Source organism: Anopheles darlingi, chromosome 2, assembly GCF_943734745.1.
Source record: "Anopheles darlingi chromosome 2, idAnoDarlMG_H_01, whole genome shotgun sequence".
Lineage (NCBI taxonomy): Eukaryota > Metazoa > Arthropoda > Insecta > Diptera > Culicidae > Anopheles > Anopheles darlingi.
The window spans coordinates 16942403-16959591 of record NC_064874.1 but is presented as its reverse complement, the minus strand read 5'-3'; the positions used below and the strand labels follow the sequence as shown (position 1 = coordinate 16959591).

The 17189-nt window shown below is 47.5% G+C and overlaps 1 protein-coding gene and 1 non-coding gene across 2 annotated transcripts in view; one reads left to right on the top strand and one right to left on the bottom strand.

The window, feature by feature from the left end:
• LOC125948119 (nephrin) overlaps window positions 1-6012 on the top strand; it is an 88343-nt gene extending 82331 nt beyond the window's left edge. The window contains exons 15-19 of the mRNA XM_049673883.1: window positions 1293-1394; window positions 1516-1600; window positions 2385-2503; window positions 2986-3300; window positions 3433-6012. Coding sequence (XP_049529840.1) covers window positions 1293-1394; window positions 1516-1600; window positions 2385-2503; window positions 2986-3300; window positions 3433-3942 — 1131 coding nt within the window. The 3' untranslated portion in view covers window positions 3943-6012. The remainder of the gene's footprint in view (window positions 1-1292; window positions 1395-1515; window positions 1601-2384; window positions 2504-2985; window positions 3301-3432) is intronic.
• An 8682-nt stretch (window positions 6013-14694) lies between these two features.
• On the bottom strand, window positions 14695-14767 carry Trnaf-gaa (transfer RNA phenylalanine (anticodon GAA)). Its single transcript has one exon. It is a non-coding gene; the product is annotated as a tRNA-Phe (tRNA).
• Between the last annotated feature and the right edge of the window lie 2422 nt (window positions 14768-17189).

The following is a 17189-nucleotide window of genomic DNA, read 5'->3' as shown; positions in this document are numbered from 1 at the left end:
GGTTGCTACTACGCTCGCTGGCGGCTAGTTGTCGAGCAAAAAAAAACCCTTTCCTGAACGGACGATGAGCAAACGAATCTCCTTCCGCACAGGCAATGACAGTTTTGCAACACCGGAGTGAAACGAGGAAAACAAAAAAAAAACAAAACTTCAAATAACACACCGGATCGCCTCGTTCTCGCCGAAACATTGGCAACATCAGCATTTGGAATGCATTGCGCACTATAGTTGCACTCTACTGCTCTAGCCAGCCCGTGGCCTTCGTGCAGACCGGTACAGCACAGTGGAGCACTCACCTGGAGCGCTAGTGCAGTGGGACCGCAATTTCGCTTATTAAAAAGTTGTAACGCGACGGAACTAGCGGAGTTCATTAAAAAAAAACCTTGTCCTTCATCCTCCCGTTTTCCCGTCCCCGAAGTAGTATTCCCGTGGGTCCAGCCTCGGTTGGAGAGAGTAGAAGGTCAAAAGGCGGGATATTATGTCAGAGAGAGCGCCATTACAAAGTTTGTTGAACAGAGGAAGAAAGCTGCAGCGGAACTTCGTGGAAGAAGAAAAAAGGAGAGAGGAAAAACCCTCCCCTGAAAGCTTACCCGCAGGAAAGTCCCCGTTTTGCTAACGAACCCGTCAGACGACACTCGCCAGACGAGTTGGGGCGTCTGATGCTGGCTGATGCTGCCACAAGAGCTGAATGCGAGATGACCGTTGACGAGACTCGTTAGGGAAGTGGTTTGAAGGAGTGTAAAAAAGGAGTCAACTTATAATTCCTTCATAAACACTGTACCAACGCTTAAAGGTTTTCCAGAAATCACTTTATGATCTTGTTGCTGCCATCCAACGACGACCATTCTGTTCAAGCCCGAGATACCAGTTATTGCATGCTGTAACTGTACAGCGAGCGTGTAAAGCGCTAGCGCTGCGCTGCGAACGACATTTTCTGTACCGATGAACAGAACAGCAGTAGCAGGTTGTTCTTTTCGTGGAACTCACTACGGCGCTGGCGAATATAACACTGCATCCTGCAGAATGCTGAAACGGCCAGTGACATTGTAGGAGTAGATTTTTTTCCGAACCAACTCACATCCTCTGACAGGATCACATCGTGCATCGCGAATCCTCTTCAGCGAAGATGGTCTTTTTTTGTGACTCAACACCGGTGTGTGTGTGTCGGTGCCCTTAATAACGAGGATGACATCATGGCAATTGCTTGTGCCGCACTTTTTTCAGTATGTGCATTGCTGACCGAATTCTTTTCTTCTATTTTTTGTGTCCGTGTACTTGGCCCCTTCCCTCAGGTCTTTGAGGAGTCTAAGCGCAAGCTGCTGCAGAGCATTAGCTACCACAGTCCTGAAATGCTGCTGAAGAAGCTGCCCAGTGACACCAAGTTTATCATCAAGGTAGGTGTCAACGGTGTTGCGCTAGATAAGCGCTCAAAAGGCTGCAGAAGGCCGCATTGCGTAATATTAATTCTATCCACATTTACCGCTTCTCGGTTTGCAACCAACCGCCGTTTCGCAGATAACGCCGTACAATCTTCAAGGGACGGCCCCGACCAGCTACAGGGTGAAAGCGCAGACTCTACCAGCGCCTCTTCTCCGGACGGGTAAGTGTCCGTGTTCGGAGTAATCGTACAAATGAACTACGACGCCCAGACGCTCGAACGTTTCAGCGGAAATGATATTTTCTAAAGCAATCGCTATTATCACATCGAGACATCATCAAGAAACATAATGCCAGGAACCAGTCTCTAGTCTTATCGAGCCGTTCTGAATAGGGGACTTCTACGTAAAGGGCCAATTCAACCATTGCTAACGGTGTCACATTATGGAACTCCCCCCACCCCATCTTTCTATCTCTCTCGTACCTCCCGAAGCACCGCGTAGACATCTATTACCGAATACATATTCCAAGATTAGCATTTTGAAGATTTCACCAAAAACCTAATCAACCCGGCCACCCTGCCCAGAGTGGGAGTCCATTAAAAAACCGGGTAAATACAAATTTCTTCGCCCACTTGCCATCCCAACACTCCTTCCCAAGGGAGGCCAGTACCGGTCGTCTCGTCTCGACAAGCCTTTTAAGGAACCGCACCAATAACCAAACGATGCGCCAGCAAGATGAGCGCTCTCTTCCCCTTTCCGTGCGAGGCCAAGACTGCGAGGCGCCCAAACTGGCTGTGGGTCCCAAGAGAGGGGGTGGGGGGGGGAGGAACTAGCAGCACCATTAGGGTGGCTTTCAGAACACATCTTTCGCTTATTTTTCACTTTTCCACGTGCTCCTTGTGTTTTCCATAATTTATGCTTCATTGCGCTCACATCATTTTCATGCGTATTTCACTTCTTTTCTTCCTCTCCGTCGCATCGACCGACCGACCGGCCGACCGACAGCTCCCTCGAAGGCCGTACTCGTGCAGCTAACGCCACTTCTGGGCGCCCTCGTCGGTGCCGCCATCACGCTCTGCCTGGTCGCCGTTTGCGTGATCGTTTTCGTAAAGTTCAAAACGAAGGTAAGCTGTTCGTGTGTGTGTGTGTGTGTGTGCGTGTGTGTACACGCTTTGAGCTCCCGTGGTCCTCGATAAAGAAAAAGAGAGAGAGACAGCACACGAGAGGGCGACACAAAATATGGGACACTTATGGGATTTACACCATTTTCCGGGGGTTCAGTTCCTGGAGCGCGTTGTTCCGGCTTTTTCCCCGTTATAGAATGGAAGAAAAAGTTCCATTTGCTTTAAGAACGTATTTGTGTGTGTGTTTTTAAAGTTAGATTTATGGAACTGCTCCCTGGCCTCTCTCTCTCTCTCTCTCTCTCTCTCTCTCTCTCTCTCTTTCTCTGTTTTTACTCTCCTCTTCTCCTCTGGTGTTCCCCTGTGCTGGTTGCTAACTTTTGCTAATTTTCTTACTGTTTTGGGGGTTGCGCTCGGGGGATATCCCGCCTGGCCTGGTCTGTTCTGGTCTGGGCTTATCCGGTGTTCCCGGTTTGGACTCACAGAAGAAGCATCATCAGACGGCAAACACGGAGCAGGATAAGGGTAGCGCGGAACCACTGAGCCGGAACATCGGCAGCCATTCGAGCATCGATGACAAGAACCCGGACGTGATACCGCACGAGAACAGCGAGGACGACGACGAGAAGCAGTTCGAGCGGCTCACGCTCAACACCGACTCGTCGACACTCAAGTACACCGGCGGCGGTGGTGGTGGTGGTGGTGGTACGAACACCACCACCACGACATCTGCGGTCGGTTCCTACTCACCGACACACCACCATCACCTGCTGTCCCCGACCGGGAACGGCTTCAAGAAGGTAAGATTCTGAAGGAAAACTTCACCTCCACCGGACGGACGAAGGCCGACTTCACCTTGACGATGACCCATTTGCTCTCTTCTTCCGTTTTGCTCTTCTTTCCCTTCCCGGGGGCCATGGCTATCGGTGCAGTTCGGTGAGCTGTCGCTAACGACCAACCCGGGGTACGCGATATACAGCTCGCCGGTGAGAAACTATGCCAAAGCGACCCCGGGCCAGACCCTCGGTTCGCTGCTGCTGTCGTCCTCGGCGACCGTCCCCTCCACGACAGCGATATCACCGGGAAGCGGCGGCGGCGGCGGAGGAGGCCTGTTGCTCGGACCGGGTCCCGGTGGCCCGGTGACATCGGCTACGTCACCAAGCGCCGGTGGTATCCTGTCGACTCCGGTTAGCGTGATGCTACCGACGCGCACTTCGCCCAACATCTACACAAGACTGCCGCTGCGGGACTTCGGGACGCCCAACAGCTACGACAGCATGCTCAGCACCTCCCAGACCACTTCCTGTTCGTCCTCATCGAACGGTGGCTACGCCACGTCGCAGATCTACACCGCCAAAATGCCACTGCTGACGACCAACTACAGTACGCTCGACAGTACGGGGACCGTCGGGCTTGGTGGACCGGCGGCGGACAAATGTTGATAGTGAGGGACGACGGGCCCAGTGAGCACTGGATCGAAGCGAACCCACCACTACCAGCGACGGTTGCAAACACGGGTGAGCATCACTTACCGCGCTATGCTTTAGGCTTTCAAGGCCAATCATCACCAAGTGAGCCCTGGAAATGCCCGCTTCTGGTTCCCGTTTCCGCGTATGCCGCACAGTTTGAATCTCGTGTTAATTAGCTCTCCGGGCAGGAGCTGACCTTGCGGCCTTTACTTGCGTTCGATTTTCGCGTTAATTTTCAACACAAAAGATTCAATTTTTCCCGAAGATGATGCTTTGTGCGAGTGTTTATGCTCGGTGCTAGTAACTAACAGCTGAACATTTCGTTGGAATTTTCGTTCGGAGTTTTCGTTGTTATATCAACATACCAGATCATTAAGTTTGTGTTTCAATTTCGTGCAGAGCATCTCCGGACATTACTTACGGGTGGATGGAGAAGGCCTCTGCATGTAGGTCGTGTTGTGCTAAACATATTTTCCTGCCTGGTACTTGTATTTCTCTTCCTGAAAATCCGGAACAATATGCTATTGTGCATTTGCTTTTTGCAGATCCCCCGAATCACGCCCCGAATTACTCAACCTCCGCTTCCCCGTGGACGCCATATGTGCCATTTTCAATTGTTGTATGTTTTTTGCTCGCAACATCACAAAGCGAGACGAATACTTTTATCACCGAAAAGAACGATACAACCTTCTCTAGCCAAATTGTATTTTAAGGCCCGATCCGGCGATCGATTGAGCAACCCATCTGAACTTGTTCTTAGCAAATTTTAATATTTGTTCCGAATTGTTATCTGCTGCCCATTTACTGTACTGTATACTTACACCATGAGGTGTTAAGCAGGACTAACCTGCGGTCAACGTCGGAAGTATTATGAGGTTTACTTAAAGTTTTAAAATTCCCCCTCCCCGCGTAGCGATTTATTTGTGGTGGACGTAAAAGCTCGGCACGGTCATGAGCCGGATCAGTGTTTGAGAACCAGAGGGAACCAGGGTGAAACTGTCACGATAAAAAAAAGCGTGTAAAAATATATAAATGTAAAAAAATGCTGGAAAACGGTCGATGGGGACAATAATAGTAGCGCCCAAAACTTCGAGAAACAAAGCAAGAGAATTTTGAGAGAAAAAATCAGACAGAAACAGAATGGAAAGGAGATCTTAATCGCTGTAAATAAAGTGTGTACATATTTGGCAATCGAAACGGGAAATAGCATGAGTGGAGAAAACGGAAACGAACAAGAAAAAATACAAGTCAAAACGTAAACGGGCCGCTGTTAACCGTGTGTGTAAACAGTGAGTATAGGGAAACGGCAAAGGTGAATAGTTATAGTTAAAAGAATAGTAATTAGCTATACATAAGAGATGTAGGTTATGTGAATTTTTTTCAATTAATAAACAAAGTGATAGAGAAACAGAGAACCGAGCGAAAGGAACTAACGCAAAGAAAGCAAAAGGGAACGAGTTAGCTAAAAAAACGAATATACATATATACAGCAGCCGAAAAGGAAGGGTAGGTGTTGTTGGTGCAGCGCTACACCGTCAATATAGCAAGTATCAAACACTATCAGGAGCAGCAGGACAAAGCGTACTCGAAACGAGCTACAAGGAGATAAGGTGAGTCGAGGTGGGTTGAAAGACGGTCGACGGACGACAGAATAGGGACAAGCAAGCGGCGCTAGCGCGACTTTCAAGGATATTGATGAACAACCTCGAAAGACTTCTTCTTTCGATGTACCTATATTGGTGTTTTCTTTATGTTGCTCAAAGCAGGGGAAGCAAACGGTCGATAATGAGGCAGAACACAATGACTGCAAAGCGAATCAATTAGCAAAAAAAGCCAACAAAATACGAAAGGATAGTGCAAACGCAAAGGAAAGGATAGAGAGAGAGATAGAGAGAGAAAAAGAGGGAAGGAGAGAGTATAGTTTCTGTTACAAGGCGTGGTGGTGGAGGGTTTTGGGAGCAGTTGGACAAAAGAAAACAATGTGCAGGGATGGAATCATTCGTTATGGAAATTGGATTTTTTTATGTAACTGAGCGAATAAAGGGAGGATGATGGAAGAACTCACAATAGAATGCGTCATTGATTGCTGGGTTGTGTTTCGCTTCATCGGAACGCTAGCATTCGTCTGTTTTTCAATTGGTTCTTTGCGTAAGGCACTTCGCTTCACTTTTGAAATTTCGAAAAGGAAATGTAGCTTCATCATAGTAACCAGTTTATAATCACCTCCCACCTTCTAAATGCAGCAACATCTAGTAAACATCGGCTTCATTCCCATTCGTTTCTGTCAGTTCATTCTTCGGTTCGAACAATTCAAAACGCGTCTTTCATGTACAGAAAAAAAAGATTGAACATTTCTTAAAACATTCAAACGCAATTGAAGTCATTGTTGCAAAGGAACATAGCAATGGTCTGCGTTGCAGAGTGGTGAGCGTACTTCTCCACCGGTGACCATACACAAAAAATGGTTTAGCTGAAAGAAATCTCATACTTGTTCGTGATCGGCGTCCTCGCTAACAGTAAGTATTTTGTGAGTTTCTTATCAGATTCATACGCCAACCAAGAATCTCACCATCAATGTCGATACCATCACTCTAGATCGGCCGATACAGTGTCGCATTCCTGTTGATCCACCTGCAAGAACCAAAAAGCCTTTATGGGCTGAATCTTCGCCTGCTACTCTCATAACGTTCTCACAGCACATATTACACCGACGCGATATTGTCACAAAGTCCACGAGATAGTAAGTTAAACATATAATTTCAAACATCTGGCCACTGAACATGGTATGCGGTATGTGATTTGAATTTCCAGCACCGAGCATAATCATACCCTTTATCAGGAGTTTCCAAACAACCCAATGGTTTATTGTACATAATTGCTTCTGATTCCCGCTTCATTCGGGCCGGGACTACGGGAAAACTATTGTCAAAGTAATTTCAGAGCGCGATAAATGTAATGATAGCATAGCATAGCATTATGTACCGTTGAATGGGATACATTATGCGCTTCTCCTTGCACAACAAAACAAAACTCCTTTGAACAGAATACTTCACAGCCGGAAGGGCAAACGTCTCTAACAAGGTGCTTGCTGGCTGGGCCTCTTTGTTCCGGTGTCATGTGATAACATAGTGGCGATGACATGACGGATTATATCGAAAAAGTGGCTCGCTATTCATTCGCTCCTCTCGACCACAACCTTCTGCCGTTGACGCTGAGTCACTGGCGGGTTCTTCGACAACCATACAGCCATCAACCGTAGGTTAAAACCTTTCAACCACCAGACCAAGGCACAGGACTCACGTTTGAGCCCTCTCCCTCTCTCCCTCCCTCCCATTCACGCCAATTCAAACTGTTTCTCGTTAATTTTGGATATCATAACTTTGGTGGCCACCGGTTTCCACATTTTGCTATATTCCTTTCCGATCGAACGCGAGAATCCCAGGAATCGAGGATGGAAAGGAATCGAATGGATGTGGAATGTGGCTTGAAAATTGGCTTCCTCCCCTTCCACTGGCTCCCCTCCTTCCACAGTACCTTGCCTTATTTTGCTGAAAATCATTTTTCCAATGACATTGCTACTTTAGAGCTCGTTATGGTGGACGGCGGACGACGGTGGTGCTCGAGCAAAAACTCGAGAATGTTTGCTCCAACCAGGCCGCCGGTCCGGATCCGGACGGAAATCGGAAGCCCGGGCCGGATTTTCAACAAGTTTTTCCTCTCTCACTTTCCACTCACCATGCGCCTCCATCTGCGGAGTGGTCTAGTTAAGCGAGGTTAGGTTCTGGCCGTTTAACCCAAAATATCCATTCGCCAGGCCAGAACGAGATTGTATCGCTCGCCATTCGCTTCAGCCCCATCGTTGTATTATTTTGTCTTTTAGTTTTTTTTTTTTCGTTATTTTCCACCTCTCCATGTGCCTTGGTATTTCGGTTCCATTTCCCAATCCACCGTAACGGCCCTCGGGCCCATGGGCGCAAATGTATATCTGGATGATTATTCCTGTGCCAGGAAAGGTAGCGGGGCAACCGACAACCAACGGAGGGCCCGAAAATGGTAAGAATTGTCGCACCAAATGTGTACATTAGGTGTGTCTTTATTGTGCGATAACCACAGTTTGCTTTCTAAGCGACAATTTCCCAATATGCTTGAGCCCGTGTCGGCTTCGCCCTTTGCTAGCTGGCGTGCTGGATGGCTGAGAGTGTGGTGTGTGGAGTGTAATGGGTAGCCAAGATCGCAGCGTTCGCTTTCTGCAAAGTTTGTACTTCAGGGCAACTTATGTTCCGGACCTTGTTCATGTTATCATTACTTCCTTTTAACGGAAGAGCAAGGAACGGGACCCTCTTCTGAAAAAGGGGAAATGAAATTGATGGCTACCGGCGACCGGTGCGGAGTCCTACCCCAGAGGGTAGCTTGGCTACGAACTAACAGCTAAGCTTCGGCCATGGCCCGACCGGCCTCTGGTTAGCAAAGTTTCGCTTAATTGCAATTTAATTAGTCTACATATTTTGGGTCGAGTGGGATCGGCTGCTGCTGCTGCTTGGCCTGTCTGCTGTTGGTTTGATATAAAATGGTGATCACAGAGCAACATGAATGTTAAATCGATGTGCCGGAAGATGAGGTTTTGATTGTTGGGCGAAGTCGGCCTAATGGAATCCATCCAGGCGTTGCTATTTACGTCAGCACAAGTTCAACAGGGAACCCTGAGGCAGTGCTTCCGGGGAGTCTCTTAAAAGCGTAACCCACAACCAAACAATCTACAATGATCTACGGGAAAATGGCTTAGAACATAATTTGGTGAAGTGAAAAACAAACACAAACAAAAGCTGCATCCTTTCTCATTCGCGAGCGAAAACACTGCATCACACTTCATAGCAAAAGGGAAAAGTTTCCACATACCTTAAACAGTTTGGAAATTGTTTTAATAAATCAAATCACCCGACCAAAAAACATTCCCCAGCACCCTCCAGCAGAGGCGGGAAGTGCCGTCGAAAAGAGTTCGTTTCTTTTTTCCTGCAACCCCCTAAAATCACACCCTCTAAATACTCACCGACAGCTGGTGTGCCGCCCGTGTTCGCAGTCTTGCCTCATTGCGAATCATAATTTAACCACCGAGCGCACCCCGGCAGGCGACCAACAGAAAAAAGAAGGAAAACACACCAAAAAAAACAAACAAACTAGCACAAGCGGTGTGACCTGCAAAAGTTTTCTCATTTTCCTTAAGTCACCGACCGACCGAGCGAGCGACCTCTGCGTTGTGTGCCGCCGGAGTGACAAACAAGCATGATATGAGGAGCAGAAACTATGTTTCCCGGGGAAAAGTTGCTCCCCCGGGCTCGGCACCTAGATCGTTGGCCAGAGCATGACTGAGCTTTGAATTTCCGGGTTTTAGGTTCCGGGAATGGGGAAGGTAAAGAACGATTTTCCTTCCTATGCGTGGTAGTGTGACGCGAATCGATGCACCACCGAATCCCGGACCCCATATACCGTTGTTTAAACGTAAATTGAGCGAACAGCAGCATCATACGGCTGGAACTTTGGATTGTTTGTTGTCAAACTAAAGAATAGGATTTTCGTTCTCATTAGGACTGGAAATTTCATAAAAATATTTCTCCTGGCATTCCCATTTCTCTTTTTAAAAAAAACTCTTCATTTCGTTTGTTTCGAGTTTCCCCAAAGGCTTTGATACAAATGAACAAGTTGGGACGACTAATTGAATTCAACTTCAATCAGCGAACCGAACGGCAACTGCAACTGATACGTTATTCAGTAGCATGAAAGGATCGGAAACGGAATAGAGGAGGTCTCAATTATGTATCGTTGTGCGCCGCGGTCAATGGCGAGTGCTACTGCTTCTTCTGAGTGTTGAACAAACGAAGCAAGAAATATTATTTGTCGGTGCATGATAGAATGTCACCAAAGGAAAGAACACGAATGTTAGAACTGTGTTCAAGCAACGTTCTCTTCGTAAGAAGGCCGAACAAAATTGAATGCGCGCTACAAAAGGGAACCGATTTGGCATTCCGAAAAGGCGAAGCAAACTATTTTGCTCTCAGTTTCCAGAGAGCCCTATTTCTATTTGTTGGCCTTTTAATGTCTACCATTCAGATGGTTTTGCAAGTTCCAACCGCCCTTTTGATTATGTTCCAAGTTTAGGTTTAATCATTGCATCCGCATGTCTGTTTCAACAATATCACTCTGCAATTTATTCGAAAGTTTTATCCCCAAGTAGCACAACGTACCTTTAATTGGTTCCTCGCTAACTCGACCAGAAGCAATAAATACTCCAGACTGAGATCAGTGAGAGGCTGCAAAGCCATTGAGTGGATTTCTCTACCTTATCGTGCGAGTGCATTATGCCCTTTCCATTTGATGGCTTCTGATGCTACCAGACCGAGCTTCTTCCGAGAACATGTACCTGTAGATGCCACTTTGAAAGATACCAGCCGAAGGAAACCATGTATTCAGCCAAGAATCTAGGCCGCTTCAGGGAATGCAGTTCTTTGTGGTCTGGTTTAATAGGGTTGATAAAAGAAAAGCATCTTCGTAAGTAATTCAATAGAAATCATTTCTGCCTCAGTTCTTAGTGATACCCATTGCATACGTAATTGAATACAGGAGAATCCTTTACTGCTGGAATGGATCCTTTTAGTACCAGACATCTGCAGTGAACACATATCCAGTAATGTGCATTTGGCATAAAAGGAAAGCAAAAGTGAAGTGCCTTCCTACCTTTCGTCGCTAGCAGATGCAATAACTGTCATGTACCTGGTTACATGGCATTATGGTGCGGCAACTAAAGCTCAACTGCTGTACAATCGAAGAATCGATATATCAACGGATTCGACACTAGCCGTTGGAAACTATGACATGATCAACTGTTTGGTTCCAACCAACCTGTCATACCTGAAACCATTCGCACATTCCATGATGGTGTGACCTGGTGCATTCGCACGACGTCAGTTACGACATGACACCGGCCGATAGTTTGACCAGTTTCAGTTGCCCAATGTGTCCGTCCATCGCGTGCACTTGGCGTGGGGCGATTTTCACCTAACCCATACTGCCACAGGCCGAATATGTAAGCTTATCTGCCGCGTGTGCTCGTTTCAGCTCGCTGAGCTGCTTTTTTGCTTTCCGGTTTTGCCCTCAACCTGCTAGCTAGCTCGTTAGCAGGCTCAGAACCTGGTTCATGGAAGATGGAGCCGCTTGGACGCTTGTGGGTCGTTTGCTGGCAAAAACACATACAAGCACATCCTTTTATCCTTCGGCATTTGGGTTTTTTTTGCTGCTGCTGCTGCTGCTGCTAGAACGCCAAAGCCCTTGAAGCCGTGACAAATCTCAGGAGCAAAAACTGGCCAGAATACCGAATTGCGTAAACCATTGAGTAACGGTGGCGTCAGTGATCTTGTTTTTGTTTCGGTCACCGCTTTTCACCATCGGCAGATACGGCGAGTATGAAAAGCCGGTCCAGTAGCCGGTGCTGGATGCTGATCTCTCGCTCATGTGCTTCACCTTAACCATTTACATATTCTACTGACCTGGCAGACCTCGGTTCGCTTGCAAACAATCAAAGGCGTTACTCGGTTGGAATGTAATCTAATGTTAGGTTAGGTTAGGTTGAAGAGAGTCAGTTTTTCATTTGATACACGAATCGCTGCATGTCCTACGGTCGGCTAGTCGTTCAAGTATATTGATGATCAGCCGCAGCCGCCCTTTGAAGCTCTCGTTCAACATGCCTGTTACTTTGTAACTCCATCCTTCGACAGTCCCGATTGGTAGTCTAGGCGGGTCATCGTTCTCAGAAAAACATATCACGATCAGCCAAAGTTGACCAGCTCGTGCCAGCAAAACCGACAGAATTTCTCAGGCCTCATCCCGAACGAAACATCCTATCATAAGCCATCGTCATCGAGAAGACCGTAAAAAAATGGGGAAAGTAGTAGTACCGATGAAAAAAGGGTAAACCCCGGCGAGCAGGCGCCTCATGGAAGTGGATCCACCGAAAATGTTGATGAATGCCGAACGTGCTCGACATTTCGATTAGCGCTTTAAATGTTATCGCATCCGGGCCCAAAAACAAGTCAATGCTCTCTAGCGGCGTCCACCGGTAAAGCCCAAATAAAAGACAAATCTCGTCTGCTCCAATCGCAGGCATAGGCGACAGTAGGCAAAGGTGCTTGCCAAAGTAAAACCAAAACAGAGGTTTTTTCGTGAACTGTTTTTGCATCCATCATTGCAACCAAAATTATGGAAACGGTTTGAAGTATGAGAGTGGCAAAGAGAAAGCCGGTTCGAGTGAGATACGTTTCACGTCAAGTTTCGTGCATGTTTTCTATTCAGTTTGGGTGGTATGCGGTGTTTAAGAGACTGGTTTCTGGTTCAGGCACCCTCACGATTTTGAGAAACCCACCACAATCACCTTACGGGGGGTGAAGAACCCTGGAAAGGATTATGCTACCAAGAAGCGATTTTAAGCGAATGTAATATTCGGTAAATAATAGCTTAGAGAAGACAAAGGATGTTCTTAGGGAAAGTGCTGCTTGTAGGAGATTTTAGCAGCGTCCTTCATTCCGGCTCAAAACGCGAATTTCAACATGATGATTTGAACACGAATCTATCAGACCTTCGTCTGAAATGAATGCCGTACTGAATGGAGCTGATAGTCATGAGCAAATATTGATTGCCTCTAGGCCCTACTATCAAAACTCAAATTTCTTGCTACCAGGTTCCGCAACTGGCTCTGCAAATGCAAATGCATTGAATTGGGATTATAAGAAAGTACTTGTTCCACAAGAAATGCAACGTACTCGTTCTCCAACTGCAACTTGTTGATTGTTTATCAACAACTTAACATCATCATCCAGCCGGGTACTGTAACGATATCGTGTACGTTGCTATTCCGTTAAGGTCAGGCAACCAAACGATTCCCCAAAAAGCTGATCGAAACGTGAAGTTTTTTCCCCGAAAAAAAAAACGAAATGAAAAACCCCATGCCCTTTGGAAGCGGAAAACGTGGTGAACCTCTAAACCGATCGGAAGTTGTCGAGTGGTTAAAGCGCTGCTTATCTCGCTCAGGTGGCGAACCAGCGGAACCAAACGCCCGTAACCGATTATGGGGCCCCGGGAATGGACGTTCACGAACCGGCTTAGCCGGCTGACCGAAGCTAGCGGATGCGGCCAAACCACTATTGATAGGAGCACGCTCCAAATTGTTTGCACGGGAAGAAAAGGCGCACTACTAGTAGAGAGAAAAGACGGCAAATGTTCGGGTCCGGGCTGGACGGTGTTACGCAATCCAATCCGGCCCGGATCGAGCTGGACAAGCAATTCTCGTTGCTCTGTTCGTACATCAAACAGAGCACCAGGCACACAGGCACAAGGGCAAGGGTTTGCCCCAGGAGTTCTAGGGGATAGGGCGGCCAAGTGAAGAGTTCAGGCAGATCGTGCAAAAAAATTTGTTGGCAGAGAGTGTTTCCAATCAGTTGGATCAAACATCCAACCGTGGCCGTGATTTCGCTGAATCGAGAATGGCTTTTTGGTGGTGTGCATTCGGGATTCAAGAGCATGAATGGAATGCCGATTGCAAGCAATTATGCGAAACACTTGGCTCATCCTGCAGTGCACTAAGGGGGAGATACGGAAGGCACAGGGCTTATCAATACAGATGAACAAGGTGATAAAGGAGCGTTTTGAAATCTATAGAGGAACAATTTCACTTATTGAACTTATGTTATTGTCATTCAGGAAGATCTAATTCTTATATGAAGTTTCCAGAAAACAACGCAATAATTCCTTAAATAATTATGCAATGAACTCGATTGCCTGCGGGTACTGCTGCGGTCGCGCCAAGAGTCTACGTCCACGAGCGACCTTTAAGTGGACGATGACTCGACGAAAGGGATACGGCTGCAGCGCACACGATGAAGCTGTGGTTGCGATCGATTTTCACGCCCAAGTACGCTAAAGGTGCCATGCAACCGTTGCCGGCTGGTGTTAACGGGCGCCACCAGCACAATCCTAAGAGCACCGCATTCCCCACGGACAGCGCACTGAACTCTGAAGAGCCGTGGTGGTGGTAGTGGTGTCACGAAGCCAAGTGCAAACTCGAATCACTTCGGAGGCACGTTGCAGATGACAATTTAATTTTCATTTGTCACAAACCACCAGGACTCCTTTGCTGTTGCCTCCTGCTGGTCCGGGTGGTCATGGTTCTAGTAGCGCAGAGTTGACCCCATTGCTCGATGGTCAGCCCACCCGCTCGATGTGCTGACATTTATTGGTGCAAATTGCAGAATAAGAAGGATGAAAGTGGTGTACAGCCTATGTAGCCGGGGGGAGGAGCGTTTGCGAGGTATCGATTCGATTCGATCCGGTCTCTCGTCCCGACAGCCATCGATACGATGAGCTGCCTTCACTCAAAACTGGTAACATTTCTGACACTTGTCCGTCCGTCCGTTTGTCCGGATCCAGTGGACGAACTCTGCTATTGGATTGGATCGATTCATTGGGTTTTAATGCCGTCAATTGGATGTTTCGTGACCAGAGACCGATAATCTTCATTTAAATGCTAATCAGCAAAGAATGGCGGTGAGGCGTGCGCGCGCGGTTTGCGAATCACCTCATTATGCTTTATATGTTAAGGCACGTTAGGACACTTCTTAGAGTAAGTTTGAGTAAAAAAAGAGGAGAAGAGAAGTGTTACCCCTCCCCTCCTTGGCTATTTTCTGCCGAAACCCGGGATTGAACCGGGGACCTTTAGATCTTCAGTCTAACGCTCTCCCAACTGAGCTATTTCGGCTGTTATAATTACTTGATTAACATATTTCCATGCAATCGATCGCTGCACGTCTCCGGTTTGCAGTATTTGTTGATTACTGCTACAGCTGATTGGCTTCTTCACCTTTAATGCCCACATCACTACCCGCCTTATCGGTAATGCCGTCGAGATGTAGCCAGCACGGCGGTATAATCCTCCGACATTTGATTGGTATTCCTACTAATAGCTTTGTCTAATCGGGTGTAATTGCCCACAAGCCGCTCTTAGCTTGACCAGTTGTGGCCGCTCGCTCACCTTGACCTACCATCACCATCATCGGCACCAACACTGCGTGCTGATTAATAATGGACACCCCCTTCTGCTCGTCCACGATTGCTAATGATGATGTACACCGATTGCGGGAACCGGTGCTTCGGCGGTTCGGGTATTTGCTTATGAACTGCGTAATCTTGCGAAAATACCCACAACATCTCAATCATACGCGTATGATTAAACTCCACGCTCAGCGGCACTCATCCCGTCGCCTATAAACCGCGTTGACTGCTTCAATTACGTTTAAGAAGTTTTGCTCGAGCTGCTCCAACTTTATGCGCTTCACCGTGCGACGTAAATTAAGCTTAGTTGTTGATGAGAAGAAACAAAATTAAACTCACGCCCAATCCTCCTTCCTCATCCTCCACCCCTGGGCACGGCTTAAGCCACGGTGGCTCCTCATTTATTCACTAGTTCACTTGTAATGGTCCATAAAGGTTGGAACCGATTCGCGGCAAAATCTTGGCGAAAACTATTCCCCAACATCCATCCTCCGCTGCTGCCGAAAGTGGCCCGAAGGTAATTTCACCGGGCGGGGAAAAGCACGTTGAGGGAAGATTGGTTTTGATGGCTGTAATAAGCATTAATGTGAAGGTAAGCCGCTGTTCTGTAGTAAAGCTTAACATCACATGACGAACACGATGGCGACGGCGATGTAGCTTGTACGATGTAAATTCCGTCTGCTCGGTTCGCGTTCTCGTTTCTACAACTCCAGACGTGATGAGCGCTGGTATAGTTGCTCCCGGTGCGAAATGACTTGGCGCTCGATCGAACTGTAACCGCGAAACTGCGCGTTGTGTGTATCCTGCGGGTGGAATTACTAAGCCCTTCTGTCAGAACTTTAGCGGACGGTTTAATAAGGTCTCGCCTTTATCTGTGTTATGTGTTGCTCGCCGCGTGTCTATTATCATGCTGTTATGATCCCTTATTGCAGCTGCACACATTTAAACACCTTAAAGCTACCATGCAAATTTGGATTTGTGCGGAGTGTTCCACAGTCGAAGGGGGCGAAGTCAGAAGCTTTCGTTGTGCATCATTTTGTGTCAACATAAAATTCATTACTAAGAGATGATACAAAAAATGACTTGATAAGAAGCAGAATGGAATGCAATAGCAAGTTGGTTTAAGGTCCGATCTCCACCGGCTGATTCCAGAGCAAATTGCAAAAAAACTGTGTACCTCGGGAATACGGAAATCTTATCACGACAAGGCAAAGGCTGTATCCCGTTCTTACCGTGGCTTATTCCTACGGGAGGACTTTATGATAGCGAAAAGATAAACTGTTCGTGCAGCACGATGCTGCAGTTGTATGTTTTCAATATTTTTCTCTTCCACGAAAAAAAAATCGGATGAAACTTTTCGTAACATTTAATGCAACATTTTGGATTCCAGCCCCCTTCCCACCGCTACTAAACCAAAACGCAAACGCAAGCTACTGGCTCAGCGTCGCATCGGTGAATCCCCTAACAGCATTTCGCCATTCTCGCGCGTATCCGTGCCGAAACTTTTCCACGTCTCACTTCCGCTACTGCAGGTCCGTGGTTCATCTCCACCAGGTGACGGAAGGATCCGGTTCTATCCGCGGAGTTTGCTTCTTTTTTACGCGCGCTGCTAAATCTCGCCAAAGTCAGCATGCAACTGCAGTGGCGAGCGATGTAAAAACGCGCGTTCGGTTAGACTGGCTGGCTGGCTGACGGTTAACGAGGTTTCCGTGGCAGCTCTTCCAGCTCACTTCACACTCACACCGGTTTTTTTGCTTCTGATCCGGTCACCCTCATCCGTTTCCTCTGATTTTTCCCAGTCTGATTACTGCTAGCACCGAGAGCCGTCAGCTCCGCTCGTTGCGCGTGCGAGTGAGCGTATCTGATCGCGCGGTAACCGAATTGCAAAACTCATAAATTCAACCCAGCCAAACGTAATCCCTACGTAGGATGTGCTACTCTGTGACGCTGCGCAAGTAGCAAAACCTTCTCACCGCGGCTGCTCGGTGCAAAAGAAGGCACCAGCGTAACGATTCACATTACGCTGCATTTCTCCCAGCACCGAGTATCGTTTAAGTCGCAAACGGTTTTCCCCGATCCATCCGGGTATTTCCCTCTGCAAAATCTGCATTCCTCGGATCCGTCGACGG